Raw genomic sequence first — 15,962 nt, forward strand, 5'->3', positions numbered from 1 at the left:
GTACTTAAATACATACTAAATGTACTATTTTGTATTTTTGCAACTTATTTCAACTTAAGTATATATCAGTTGTAATTACCCTATATTTAAACACAACATAAAAGCATTCAATTGTGCTGTGGAGTGCTTTTTTGTACAACATCTGTAAACTATAGTAGATTTAACTGTGTGTTTTTAAAACACCTTTTTAATACACATGAAGCATATTGTAAATGTACTACTTTGCATATTGATGCACATGTTGTGTGCCGTATTTAATGTCATTATACAGTATATATATATATTTTTTTATCAACACACCATAGTACTTGACACATAGTACTATTACAGTACTATTATACTAATATACTACATAGTATAATTTAAATAATATTGCTTGAAAATACATTTTATGGAAATACAGAGAAAGTTTTTAACGTAAAGTATATTAAATTGAACACACTTGTTATGCTCTTAAGTATACTTCCTTTTCACAAGGGAAAGCATCCAAAGCATTTAATAAACAATATTTAATGACATATTTTTCAATATAATTCCATTGAACTGGAAACAATATCCATTCAAACTCTTATAGATTCATTTTTTTATCTCTTGAAATATAGCAGTTCATCTCCTGGAAATTAAGATACATAGTGCAGAACACATGAAACCACAGCCAAAATATCTTGCCAATAAGAGCGCTTCCAAAACAAACAGAATCGTACCATTTATGTATACCTATGGAATTAAAGGATATTCCTTCCCAAATTTGGAATTGTTTTAAAGCTGCCGCACAGCTTCTGCTTTAAGCATTAGGATTAAATGATGGTGATCTGTTAATATCTCTGCTTGTAATCTGACTGCACAGTTCTTTTCATTGGGGATAATCAGCTGTAGCATCTGTGAGCTACAGTGATGTTAGCTGGTTCAGATAAGAGTGAATCATCATTATCTTGTGGCCAAAGCAGTGACCAGCCAAGATGCCTGGGAGAAGGTTGTGTATCCCTGCAGGATTAACCTCTGTGCCACCTTTAAAGTCCAGCCTAGGTGCCTCTGGGAGACTAATGAGGAATAATGAGGTCATCCGATCTGGCACAGACACGTGGGAATCCGATGAAAGTTCAGTACAGCCAGTCCGCTGCTGCTGCTTAAAGAGATTTTATCTGTTCTCTGGACTTCAGCACAATTAGTGGAAGGATAAAAAATAATAGTACTGAGTGTCCTCTGCCTCTAAACACTTTTATGCCTCTAATCAACTTTTATGATTTTAATTTATGGCATGTGGAGGGCTGGGCAATATGACAAAAATGACTCAAAAATAGACTATCATATCTAGCTGGTCCACCTTGTAGATGTAAAGCCAGAGACAGAAGCTCATTTGTTGCTGCAGAGCTTGTGTTGCTCATCTTCTGGCCCTTCATCAGTGGTCAACACACACAAACACAGCCCCACCATGTTAATGTCACTTCAGCACTGAGAATGATCGATCCATCACCCAAAAAACAGCTGCTCTGTGATGGTCCTGTGGGGTCCTGACCGTTGAAACACAGGGTGAAAGGAGGCTAATAAAGTATGCAGAGAAACAGAAGTGCTACAGTCTGTAATTATAGATCTAAAAAATGATCTAGAAAGTGCTCTATATGCTTAGTGAAGCTGAAAAAAAACAGATAATAGGTGTATATAAAAAAAAAAAAGTTTGTGATTATAAATCCTGCTCATAAAAGCACGCTGACAAGAGACCTACAGGTCAGCTCCCAATAAAAATGAGACAAAATTTGAAGTTGGGCCACAAATCACGGGGTGCTTTCAGCAGACGTCTGGTACAGTAGGGATGCCCATGCTCCAACCAGCTTGTAACCACTGTGCCGAGGTGGGAGGAAAATCCAGCCACATTTTTCCATATTTCCTTCAGTGGGCCCAACTGAGAGAGGCTGGCTGCTCTGACCTGCTTTTCTCTGCAGACTCTGGCAAATGCATATCACACAGTCTGCTTGCTCACACCCAGCCATGTCATCTGGCAGCGCTGAAGGGGTGTGCCAAGCCTTCTGGGGTTTTCCCTGGGGCTCTCGCAGGGACACTGCTCATCGTTCCAGTGAACATCTCTGAAGAAGAGAGGCTTGTTGGTGTTCCCATCATTCACCAAGATGTGGGGAGAAGAGAACAAATGACAAGCATTACAGTGTTCCTGGCCTTCACTTCATAAACAGAGAAGAGTGGTCCATATGTTCTTGTTCTTCTGGGCATGCTGGGACAGATCAGACTCAGCCAGGATTGAGACAGATGAGCACACTAGATACTTGTAGAGTATAATAAACTTATTAGCGCTCTTAGTTTTGGTTTCACACTGCAGTTTAGTGAGCAGACTCAAGACGTGTGATCTACATGTGTTGTGTCTTCCTCTACTTAACAATGAATGGTTTGTAGAATGTTGTCAGTTTGGTAAGCTGCCTTTTTAAAGGTGTTATGTTGAATTTTGCCTCCCTGACAGAGTATGACTCTCTTTCATGAGCAGGGACATCACACATAAAATGAGCATAACAGCATAATAGATTGCCCTTTTATTCATTTTTATTTCTGTGAAAATGAATAAAAGGGGACCAATAAAGGCTAATCTACAGTTACAGTAGATACAGCAGGTACAAATATATAAACTGTTGTGCCCATAGTGCACGCAGAATGGAGACAAATTTTAGCACAGCATCGGTTCTTTTACTCTTCTACTACTATTTGGGTGATGACAGCCTGCCTCAACTTCCTGTAATTAGTCCAAAAGTCCAAATCATCCAGAAACGTGCTTTCACAGCGTAAACAACCAGATCATGGATTAGCTGATCTGGATCTGGTTCATGGCACTTTTCATACCTGCTATTTGGATACAAACCCAAAAACTCTGAAACAAGTCTGAAGGTCCAGACCAAACAAAGTAGGTGTGAAGGCCCCCTTAGAAATAAAGGAGCTATATAAGGTTCCTTACATAGACATAATTAATCTATCACAAACAAAAAAGGTTCTGTATGGTTCTTCTACAGCATCACCTCATAATGCATCAGGTATAGGTATTAGTGCTCTCTAATTGTTAGCCACAGCCTGTAGTTATAGTATACTCTGTAAAGTTAGCTGGGCCAAAGGCAGCCACACTTCTACAGGTCCCAAATTACATCAGTGTGAATGGAACAGCCCATTCATAACCACAGGGTAAAGGGCTCTGGCAGCTTTAGATGGGCATTTTGTGGGATTAAGTGCTGATTCCTTTATGGATTTTGGGTACCGCAACGGGCATTGGGCATTTCACAAGGCTTTCCTCCAAGTCGTTTCCAAAATGTTCCTTAAAACTGCCTAGGTTTAGGACAGGACAGGGATAGAGGATGGAGCAGGTCCAAGTGCCTGCATTCCCCATTAGGAACACTGAGAAAGTGGCAAGAATTACAACAATGGTATTTGGTAACAGATTTTACAATACAAGAGGCAATAAAACGGGGTAAAAAATGGGATGAAAAAATTACTCTTGACAAGGGGACTCTCATGTGGCACATATGCTAGTTCTGGACGAGCTGTGATATTTGAACCGCACTTCCAGGATATTGCCAATCAAAAGTTTCCCTCCAAAAGCTTTCCATGCTGCGACGGGAGCAGGAGTGGACTTCGCTGAATATATAGGGACAACATGTTCAACAGTGAAGAGAATAGAGGTTGACAATGTAAAAGGCCTATAATATCTTAACCTAAAAAAAACTAGCTTGGCCTATCGCTAAGTGGATCAAATAATTTGTTTTAAGGACCACATATGTGCAAGACATATTCTACAAAACAGAAACAAATACTGTCCTCCACCTTGGGAATAGAATCAACTGTTGAAGTAACAGCTGAACTAACGTCAGCAACACTCTATTTGTAAGCTGTAAGACTTTTTTTACTAGTTTGGCAGATAAGAGAGCCCAAAACCATTTGCCCCTATAACACACACATCTATGAATCAGATTTTACAGAACGTTTTAATGTCGAGTGGTTCACGAGCTGCAGGGGGAACAGAATATTAAACCATATACAGCTGATGTTTATGATGACATTATTCATTGCCCCCACATTCAGCACTGTTCTCCTTCACAGTGCAAATGGGTGAGATGAAGCTAACCAGTGCTTTCCTATGTGGTCCACGGGGCCCCCAAAACAGTCCACATTTTTTCTCATTCCCAACTCATAGAACAAATACAAGCTTGATTGCTTGGTTCAGGAGTGCTGGGAGATGCGTAGAGCTAAATGTAGATGCAGATGGTGTGGGAGATCCCCACGACTGGTGTGAGAAAGATTGAACTCTACTGATGAGCAGAGTCTTGATGTCTGTTGTTACGATTATTGCTGGTATCTGCATCTGAGTGGATTTAAATGCAGCTTTATTTGAATACAAATACAGTATAAACATACAGCTAAAAGATGAAGATTGTTTAAATTCTTCATTTTCAGTGTTACCATGAATGTGCTTAATTGTGATATAGCGAGTGCAGTTTTATTCCTGTTATCAGGGTCTGTTTTTGTGCATGCACAGACTCAGAAATATGAGAATACTCAAGTTAAAAGTATACAACCACTAAGAAATCTGATTACTGAGCTTAAATCTAGCTCTCTTTACAAGATTTCCCTAATTTGATTTCTAGATCTTACTCCGATCTTGGAAATTGGAGTATACATGTTGAATACATGACTAATTGAATTATCAGATAACTGAGGTAATCTGGTTATAACCTTATTATTGAATGCATTCACTCAACGACTTTGGCCAACCAATATCTAGTGTTTCTTTTATGATTTTCTCCAAAAAGAAATATAATATTTTGACTTGTTTCCATAGATCTTGTGGATAAAATGGATGTTCTTTCTTCGCAAGTACCAAAGCAAAGGCCTAGCTTACAATTTCAGGACCAGCAAATTGGTTATGACTTTGTGAAGTGCATTTCTTTTCACCTACAGTCCTACATTTTCTTTATGCAACTTTAGTTTTTGGTTTGCAATAAGAAGTTACATGTACAAAATCCAATATACAACATACTGTAAATATGACCCCATGTCTATACATCGTCTAAAATGAATGCATGTGGGTGACCCGGTGTTTGTTAAAACAGTTTAAATGTAAAGGAACTCATTTGGGAGGACAAGGAGAAAAAGGGGAGGCTTTGAGATCGATGAGCGGAGGGCTTCTATTTGACAAGGCTGTGGAAAAACTGATGGTACCAGCTCACTGTTTTCCTCGTTTCCTCGGAGCCCCCTTTTTTAAGTTTTATCTCTCGCTCGCTCGCTCTCTCTCTCTCTCTCTCTCTCTACCCCTGTCTAGAGCTCCATCGCTTTATCTGGATAGCTTCAGTGGCAGCCTATAGTCCCATCGCTTTAGCCCATATCTTCCCACATAAGGAGAAAGAGAGTGGCTGGAAGAACCCGCTGCCGCTCTCCCTTCGTGGGTGAAGCCTGCGCTTGCAGAGAAGGGTCATCGAGATGACGCTCGCCAGAGAACGCTCGCCGAGCATTCGATCTGGTGGATATGTACTTGGGTCGGTTTCAAAGCACAGCTTGGCCCTCTGGGTCCTAGGAAAGAGCCGCTGACAGAGTGTGAACCTGCCGTTCCTTTGCTTTTGTTTTTGCTTGAGCCTGGCAGTCTGCAAAGCATTTTTCAATGAGATAATATCACACAGACACACTCGAGTGTAATAATAAGCAGCTGCTCCTTGAGTGAATTCAGGGGCTGCCTTTTTTTTTAACATAACCAAGTCTAAGTATTCCAGAGTTTTGAACAGGCAAGGCCGATCTTCGCGCAGCAATAGAGGAGACGCATCTTGTAATGGTTGCTTTGTGTCATTTCCAAAATCGCTTCCAGTGACCCAACAATTTGCTTTTTCCCGCTATCCCTGATAGAACATCCCATTATGGCTGACAGACATGAACGGCTTAGCTAAGATGACAGAAAGAGCGTAACTTAAGGAGGAGGGTCAAATGCGAAGCTGGATTATGAAGTCATGACTGAAATTTTGATCACATCAAAGTAGGCTTTGTGCTGAGATCTGATGGTACGTGACAATGTGAGGTTTTGTTCTAGGAGAACTTCTCCCCAAAAGGAACCCAGATTAACTTGCAACACATCACTTTAGGTTAAAGTCAAAATTCACAGAGGAAAAGGGAAGGGTCAGAAGACTCTGGAACAAAAAAGAGAATTGCAATCTGTCAGAGAACAAAGTATCTTCTGCCCTGACAGACTTGGAAGCATTGAGGCTCCTCCACACGCTCCTCTATTGTGGGTATTCTTCACACATGTACTTGTAACAGGGTTACGGACTATTCCACAAGGTGAGCAACCTCAACTCATACCCTTGAATACTTACAGCTTACAACCACAAAATTATCCCAGTCATATTTCCCGTCCACTTTTCAGCATTCCAAAAAAAAAAAAAAAATGCACTATGGTTGGGAAGTGACTTTTTTTGCTGGGGTGTCTGCAGTGTGTCTGGGTTATTGGGCCTGGAGGTCCTGACACACTCCTCTGGGGCCCCGTTTCAGCCATGTCTGTCAGGAGCTTGGCTCACACAGCCCACTGGGTTCAAGTTCTTTTCTATTTTCACATGAAAGACTCAGCCAACACCTCAGGCTTTACTCTAACCTACGAAGCCCAGAGTGTCTCAGGCCAGAAACAAATGTTAAAATAAGGTTACGATACTGGACAATAGGTGAAAATGAGAGGGTCACAATTTTATTAATCATTTTTTCTCTATTATTGCAACAGAGGGACTTTTCGATATCTTCCGTCAGCACCCTCAGTCTTAAACCTAAGATTAGAATTGAAAGAGTGTGTTAATAAAGGTGTTTTCTGTTTCAAATAACAAAAATTAAAAACAGCCTAGAGACATGATCATATCACAGCCTTAAAAGTTGGCGTACTTTTCATGTTTTGAAATATAACTTTCTATAATTTCTATAGAGAGAACAAAGCAAATGGATCAGGAATCTAATGTTGCCTTTCTTAACAATTTTTAACATGATCACATCTGAATGTAATCTGAGTTACAGTATTAATGTTGGCAGGCTTCAAATCTATGTTATCAGATAACCTGATCCATTAACAGCAGCCTTAGTTTGATACAATTGAAAAACATGAGAAACAGTGTGTCTAAATATTTTCTAATTCTAATCCAAATAAATGTGTTTAAGCAGTATTTCAATTGATCGTGAAGTGTTATCTCAGGGAATGGCTTGTAAATGCCAACACTTGTATATGTTGTGAGGTGTTATCTCGTTAGCGTGTTTGAACAAAGGCCAGCATGCTCATGGCAAGGCAAAGTGAATTACCTGGGATCAAGCAAGGCCTCATATCACGGCACGTAATATTCCTCGATCCACAGTGTCACATGTGAACTGGGAACACGCCATAAAACTCCCTTCCACCCACAGTAGACAGCGCAGTGGGTGGTAATGATCTTATGTGGTAAATCTTAAGTGTACTGATCATATCAGCTCAAATCTTTTACACAACGGAACAGATTCAGAGTGAATCACAGATTCACTTTTAGTGAATCATGCAGTATAACCACCCAGGGACGACCCTAAATGTTATGAATGGATATTGGAACGCAACATTGTCACTCAATCACTTCCATCTGTACGTGGAACCAATCAGATTCAGACTCCACTTGACTCTGCAGCAAACTGCATTGGATCCAGATGTCTTTTAAGGATCTCATGATGTCTGGACATAAAACGCAAATTGAATTGAGGGCTTTTCATTTGTTTTAGTCACAGCGCAAATAGACAATTGTGCTTTTGTATTTGGAAGATTAGTAATGCTTAGAAAACCTCTCCTTAAATGCATTTGGCAAAGCTCTGTCTGCAGCCTCTGCCAGCTACTTTCAGATTTTTAACTCTTTAAAGCCTGAAATGTCAAAAATGTGCCATTCTAATTTTGATTTCTAAAAACAGGAGTGTGGTGCTTTGTTATTTTTATTATGTTTCATATTTGATACATCTAAAATTTACTGTGCCGTTAAAAAAAAATATATATATATAGAACAAATCATGTTTTTAAATAATTGATCTGATATATTTTTCTGGTGCATGGCGTGCATGAATAAACGTCCAAATAATTAATTGTATAAATATCTTTTTATGTGATTAATTATTTAATTATCACACTGATGTTACAAAGATATCAAAAACTCAAACCCAGCTGGCCACCAAAGTCATCAGATCATTGTTATCTGTTTGAATGTATGTTGTTATACCAGTCGACCAAAATTCTATGTAGTTTTCTAAACATCAAATCTCAATGTTATTTTGACTGTTGTTAATTTTTTTTAGAGACCTGTGAAGCTGACTTCAAACCAAGATTTTGAAATTGAACTGACTTCCAGTGTCTGAAGAGTGATAGGCTTTTTTAAAGTCTATTTGTAAAAGTGGTAACACTTTATTTTAAGGAACACAAATTAGGCACTTATTATTGTCTAATTATTTGCTTAATAAAGCCTTAATTAGACATTTGTAAATGATTTATTCACCATTTATTAGTCTTTATTCTGTGTAAGTGTTATTGAAGCTTAATTAGGGGTCTGTTATGTGGAAAGGATTAATAATGGCTGTATTTGTTCTTATAGGGCACAATAAACAGTTATGTTAGCACCCTGTTAAGCAGACTATTATAAACTATTAGCTAATTCTACATGTTATTAGTGTAGAATTGACAGCAGTTTGATCTATGTGAGTTTGTCAAGGTTATGGCTGTGCTGGAGTTTATTGAGTTAATAAGGGCTTAATAAGTCACTAATAGACCAAGATGTGACTAAAGTACCACATTCTAAAGTGAGGTTCTGTTCACCACTAATTAGTCACTGAAAAAAGAACTGAATAAATATATTTAATCAATCACAGACCCCTAATTAAGCACCAATAACACTAACACAGAATAAAGCCTAATAAGTAGTGAATAAATCATTTACAAATGTCTAATTAAGGCTTTATTAAGCAAATAATAGGACATTAATAACCGCCTAATTTGTGTTTCTTAAAATAAAGTGTTATATTACTGTAGTTGTAGTCTAGGAACTACCAATTGAGTGGCCTATGGTTCAGATAAAGTCAAATCTATACAACCCTAAAAGATCATTAGTGTATCTGCTCTACAAACATAACAGTCAGGCCACAGAGGAAGAAGGTCTTACTTGAGCACATGTTGATCTCTGGGCCGCGGGTGCCGTAGTAGCCTGAAGGGCAGACGTGGAGACACTCTCCGTACTGCCTCATCCTCTCCCTCCTCAGGAACAGGAACAGCTTGGGCTGGCACGTCATGCACCCGTTGTCCTTCGAACACACCGAGCAGCCTTTGCAGATTGGATAAACATAGCTAGCTGAAACACAAGAGAAAACACACAATTGGTTATACAGGATAGTCCTGGCAGGTTGATATATATACTATGAGTATACTAGTAGCCAGTGTTGGGCACGTTACTTTGAAAAAGTAATTATAGTTACTCGTTACTTCTCTAAAAAAGTAACTGAGTTACTAACGGAGTTACTCCACTATAAAAGTAACTAGTTACCAGTAAAAGTAACTATCGCATTACTTTTGTTTTTCGCCCGTAAAAAAAAAATATATATGTATTTACTATTATTATTAGAAAAATAACAAACGAATATAAACCCAAAATGTTGACAAAAATATAATCTAACAAATAAAAAAAATAAAAAAAATTCTCCACACAACCAAAGAAAATTACTAAAACTTGTAATACTGAAAAAAAACTGAAAAAAAACAAAACAAACAAACAAAAAAAAAAACGGAAAAACTCATCTGGGGATGAAATTAAACAAACCAAGCCACACTCAAAGGAAATATGTATATATAAACAAAAACAAAAGAATGGACAAAACAATCTAATGACCGTTAAAATGGTATTAATATAACAGTTTAACAGCTGAATCAAACAGCTTCACCAAGGAGGAAAAGAGAAACCAGAGCAGCTAAAAAGAGCTTAACGTCCTTAAATCGGAAATTGGCCTGTCCACGGCAATCTCTGAATTGATTACAGCACGCAAATCGTCACAATTGTGCCTCACTTCACCACATCAAACCACGTAAACCTACAGGCACAGCGGCCAGAAGCTCAAGTTCACCAGAAAGAGGAGGGGTTAATTTCAACACCGTTACTCCCAACACTGCTAATAGCACATGTGATTATATCCCTCCCATACTGTATGTATATATGTATGTATAAGTGTGACACATGTGACACATTGCAATGTAACACAGTGCTGAAGAGTACTGTACTGTAAGTCAAAGACATATTTTAAAGCTTTTTAAGAAAAGTTCCAGAAATAGACAGTTTTAAGTCTCTGGCTAACCCCTTGCCATATTTTGAGAAAAATCCATTTTGAATGTGAACAGTGCACTAATTTGATTCAGAGTTTGACTCCTGAATTTAGCGTTGAGACAGCCGCTGAAAGCCCAAAACCACAGCGGCTGCGAGCCGGATCGTGTTCCTGATGGAAGACAAAGGAGCCAGTAACAACCAGGCTGTTCCACGATGAACATCTCCTAATGTAAACTCCTTAGTGTCCAGTTTACAGGAAAATGTCCTTGGGCGCACACAATAGCTGCAAACGAGAGACACCGCTATTGATTGGAGCCAAGGTTTAAATATCGCACGCTGAGATAGGGTAACAGGCCTAGCTGGACGACCTACCACAAAGCTTCATAAAATATCATGCTAGGAACTGTGGGAGAAAGAACAGAACAAGGTCTTGAGCTCAACTCTGCTGATCTCTCAAACCACTATTTTGAAGCTCTTAAAAAGGGGGGGGAATTGCGAGTACATTTCTGAGATGCAGCTGAGATTACAGCAATCAAAACAGATTCGCTGTAGTAGAGGAGAGGTATTCGTTATAGAGTTGATGTGTGTCGGCTGTGCGGGTTTAAAGCAGATATAAATGATGCTTTTTAATGAAGCGCAGTACAATAAAACTGAACGTGCTATCTTAGTACATCAAGACCTGTACAAAGAGGTGCATAATTTAAGCAGTTTGTACTTGGGAGTACTATGGAGCTGATCTTAATGCGAGTGCCTGTGAGTTCCAGACTCTCAGCAGTCTTACTCTGCTGTTCATTCTCTCCACCTTATACATTCATCTCCTTCACACACAGCCATACCACAGCATCACTACGGACTTCATATTCACTGCAGGAGATCAATGCAGTGTTCTTTAGCTTCCATGTAACATGGCAAAAGTCACGAGACAGTACATTTAGTATGTCAGTGCGATATTTCATATTGCGAAAAACTCAACAATAAATTAGAAATGTGATAATATTGTGACGTGACTGAAAACTGTAATTCCAATGGTTAAAATGGTTCTATGCGCCATACCATAGAATATTGACTATTGGTTTAACAAGTAATTATGTTTGTACATGGTTCTTCAGGGAACCAAACATGGTTCTTCTATGATATCATCCAAATGCTTTTAAAGATTTTAAAGCACATTTTTTCTAGAGTACATGACTGGTCAGGATGCTTATAGGTCAGTAAAAACACTGTAAAAAGGGCTTTCATGAAACCAAGGCTATTTTCTGTGGTGTCAGTTGTAAAGAACAGTGTTTTTTTTTTAACCCTGGACCTTCAGACCCACTGTAATGTGTATTTTAGGGGATTTTATGGATTTTCCCACATTATCACACCAACTTTAACTCAATAATGGGTTTCTAATGAACTGATCAGGTTGGATCAAGTATGGTGGGAGCAAAAAAACAATATAAAGTATAGGGCAAAGGGTCTCCAGGATCAGGGCTGAGAAACACTAGTGTAAAGACCAATACTGTAATAGTGATTAATAAACTACAGTACATACCGTACCTCTTTCCTCAGCCCTCCCACCCCAAAAAAAGACAAACGTGCATTCTGGAAACAAAAATACTACAGGAGGAAATCTAACACAAATCATACTATCAAACCATCAACATGCTGTGTGACTCTTTCCAGTTATGCAATATATATACAGCGCTGGAAATAGGCCTACCGTTGTCCAAAACAAACACGCCGTTTCATTCTGTCGTTACATATTTTGTTAGAACAAAACCAATGTTTTGGTGCGCGCCTCCAGGAAAGTTAAACCTAAGTAAATATCAAAGACAGCACGGCATCTCGAGCATAGCTGACGTTGACCCCAAAGGAGATTATAAAAGCGGTTTTACACACGGTTCTTTCAATGATAACAGAAAAAAAGATATATGTATCTCATGTTCCGTTCTCACAGTAAAACATGGGATAAGTAAACAAATCGTACACATTTTTACCCGACCGCATCTTACATACATACGGACAGATGGTATACAGTTTGGATTTGTTTATAGTAACCTGAAATTCGCAGTAAATTGGCTAACCGTTCTCTCCCCAGTCTACACCCTTCATACCTGATAGCAATCATAACATGGAGAACTGAGGAAACTAGGACTGGCGTGAGGTTAGAACTTATTTATTTCTTTCTCGTTTGTGGTGGTGGTGCGTTTGCTCAGAGTACTGGCTGCTGGGTGGTGTGGTATTGTTGCATACTTGTTTTCTTCTCCCCTCTAATCATTTTGCCTTTTAAAACTTTATTCAACCACCAACTTTGTATTGTTGTATTGTTGTATTGTTTGCCCAGTTTAGTAGCCCAATATCAGGACTCTACATTGAGATATCTTTTCTGCACAGTTATTTACAAGTGGTCGGGTTGGATTTGCATGTCGGGACATCACAAACATGCTGCAGTTACGAGGTTGTCATCAGTAACTGTCAAGCTCTTTTTTGACCATCTCACTTCTGTTAGTGATGAGGTCGTTAGTTGTTACGTTGTAAATGACACTTTAAAATCCAATTTGAAAGGCCAGAGCATTAAGATTAGGTTGCAACTGTACAAATATAATTGTATTTGCCTTTTAAACCACCACCAAAAACTTTCTGACTCTCTAGACTACCAAAAATAAAAATCTCAAACCTCAAACTAGATTAGATTAAATTAAGTCTTTAAATGATAAAAAAGAAAAGACAAGTCCATAAATACACATATATATAACGTGTGATTGTGAAGAACCTCAATTGTCCTTGAAAGTGGTATCAGAAGTCGTTAATCTATGGCATCCCCCAAGGAACTATTTAAAGCCCTTTTACTTTTATAGAGAAGTAAATAATCAGACTTTCAGTAGCTTACCCATTAAGACTCATTCCTTCACACCAGTGATTGTTATTAGCACGACTTGTCAGTCCATACCCCTGCAGGGCTTGTTGCTTGTAACATTCTAATTAGGCCTGTGTCAACAGCACATACAGTAGGCCCTGCTCTCCCCGCATGCAGTCATTACAGATGGAAAACTGGAAAGCAAAGGCCCAGCTGATGGCTGAGAAGGCTTTCAGCTCTCGCCGTGATGAGAGTCTGGAGCAGGGACCCGTCTGAGCACCGCTTCCCCGGCTCAAACCACAGGTATGTCAAATAGGAGGCGCAGATTCAATGTGTCTCAGGCAGGGGTGTCCAACTGCTGCCCTAGAGGACCCAGGGCTTCCACGTTTAATGGAAATCTTTTCCCCACTAACTGATTTATACCTGAGGCTATGCGAGCTACAACCAGACTCGCTTATCCCACCTAGTATTTTCATCAGTCACTCAAGGGGATCGGGTTTGAGCTCTAAACCAGAAAATATGACTGCCTTCCAATCGCGCTGCCGAAGATGGCCTTTTATATTCAGCAGACACAGTGACATAAGGGAGGAAACAGCTAAAAGAGCCTGCATCAGTAGCACCTACTTTATTCTCCACACTCAACTCATGTTAGCATTTAGCGTGAGATAAATGCAGGCTTAAACTCAATATGAGTCAACAGTGGCTTCGACTTCTATGCGGACAAAGCCTGTACCTCACTACATCCGCTTACACCAGACGTGGTATCCAATAGAAACTGGGCAAACTGGTCTGCTTTCATATGTAAACAGTGTCTGACCATGTTTTTAAGACACAGCAGAATGCTTCCGATCAAAGCACACTGGTCTAAAGGAATTCCAGGGTTTGTGTAAATTACAGTGGATAAACCTAATTTGGCTGTAAAGAGTGCTATTTGTTCCAAGAGCTGCGGCATTGTGTGGTTTACGACATGCACCATGGTATCTACCTTGATAACAAACATTACAACAAACTTAATAAAACTGTAAAAAAAAAAAAAAAAAAAAAAAACATATGTAGGGTTGGGTATCGAAATACAATACCAAAAAAAGCAAAGACCGAAATGTCTCGGTACTACTGAGTACTGAAAGGTCTAAAAAAAAAAAATGGGTGCCTGTTTTCGAAACTTTCGAAACCAGATGGAGCCTCTCAAGATGACAGTATGAGAATGAGATTACTCATATCTGCTGTTAAATAAACCCGTTGTATGCGAATAATTATAACTTTTTGTATTTTTTGGTTGCAATTTTAAAAGGGTATTGGAAAAAGTACAGTTTGGGTATCGGTACCAAATTCAAGGTACCGTACCAGTATCAACATTTTTGAAACGATACCCAGCCCTAATCATATGTATTATAGAATTCTCCAAATAGAATTATTCATTTTATTCATTTACAACTTGTTTAACATACAGTCAAAACATGAAAATTTTTTTTATCATACTTGTGTTGGACATCGTTGGCCGTTAAACCACTGGTGAAGTGAACACACACATACACACTAGTGATCTCAAAAACACACTGTGAGAGTGACAGTTTTTCAAACCCAGGAATCAAACACACGACCTCGTTATCATCATCAATAACCTGGTGCCCTAACCACTATTATATGGGGTACGAATATTCAACACTTGAAACACTCAATACTCAATTTATAGTCGATACACTGCAGTGTCACCCAGTCTTATCAGCCATATTTGAATTCATGACACTTTTATGTCAATCCAGCTCATCATTTGCTAAAGAGAAAAGAAAATGGAAGACAGCATTAAGAGAGGTTTTCAGTGGGGGTGATGTCCTTGTGGTTCCGGAGAAATTTCTAAAGAAATGGTCTGTGTTTACAGGAGGAGGTGGCTACAGTGTCAAATAATCGGATTAGTTGGAATATAATGTTAAAAAAAAAAGACGCAAACAAAAGAAGTGACCGTGACCACATAAAATATTTTTATGTAGTTTACAAATGTAGTTTTAAAAGTTTACAGCAAAGCATTCTTGGTGATGAGCTCAGCTATCAGTCAATGGAGCTCCTTAACAGCTTTTGTGATGCTGCCAAATCTGAAATGAAAAGTTATTATGAACTTTTGAGTCAGATAGTCAGACATAGATCACATTAAACACACATTAAAGTAAACGGCCTAAAATAAAAACACCAACTTTAGTGAGAAAATCAGATTTTGCCCTCTTTCAATATTTTATATGTATAAAAAAATCACAATAAACAGGACATGCTATACTACACTGATTCACATATTAGGGCCATTTTTTGATATATGTTCTGCCATTATTGTTCTGTAAATAATATCAATTATACAATGACCTAGTTCAGATTTTAGCCACACAAAAACTTCATTCACAAACACAACATGAAAAATAAAATCCAAAAATAATCATCTATAGCCCAAGCATCATACTTCTTTCAAGATGACTGCTAAAAACTGCAATACAAAGATTGAGAGCGGCTGCACCGTGCCCGAAAGTAAAGACAAATTCCGCTATTCATTTCCAGTGTGGCAACCTGTTATAAAGGGTGACAGACTCAATCGATCAGCCGAACAACATGTCTTCCTTGTTTGTCAGCTTGGAAGCAGCCTGCGGGAGAGAAGACCAAGCGTCTGGATTAACTGATTAAAGGTGGATGTCTTGATTTGTTTGGAGAGCGAGAGTGAGGAACATTATTCTTATGAAGATGTTATTTCATTCTAAGCTGTGTTTTTATTTATCTGCCGCATTCCCTCAATCTTTCTCTCCGGTTTTAGGATTTATAACCGCTGT

At 38.7% G+C, this 15,962-nt stretch overlaps 1 protein-coding gene across 1 annotated transcript in view; it reads right to left on the reverse strand.

Moving 5' to 3' along the window:
• rspo2 (R-spondin 2) overlaps positions 1–15,962 on the reverse strand; it is a 72,801-nt gene that overhangs the window by 34,639 nt on the left and 22,200 nt on the right. The window contains exon 2 of the mRNA XM_007254498.4: positions 9,168–9,353. Coding sequence (XP_007254560.3) covers positions 9,168–9,353 — 186 coding nt within the window. The remainder of the gene's footprint in view (positions 1–9,167; positions 9,354–15,962) is intronic.

Source organism: Astyanax mexicanus, chromosome 6, assembly GCF_023375975.1.
Source record: "Astyanax mexicanus isolate ESR-SI-001 chromosome 6, AstMex3_surface, whole genome shotgun sequence".
In the NCBI taxonomy this organism is placed as follows: domain Eukaryota; kingdom Metazoa; phylum Chordata; class Actinopteri; order Characiformes; family Acestrorhamphidae; genus Astyanax; species Astyanax mexicanus.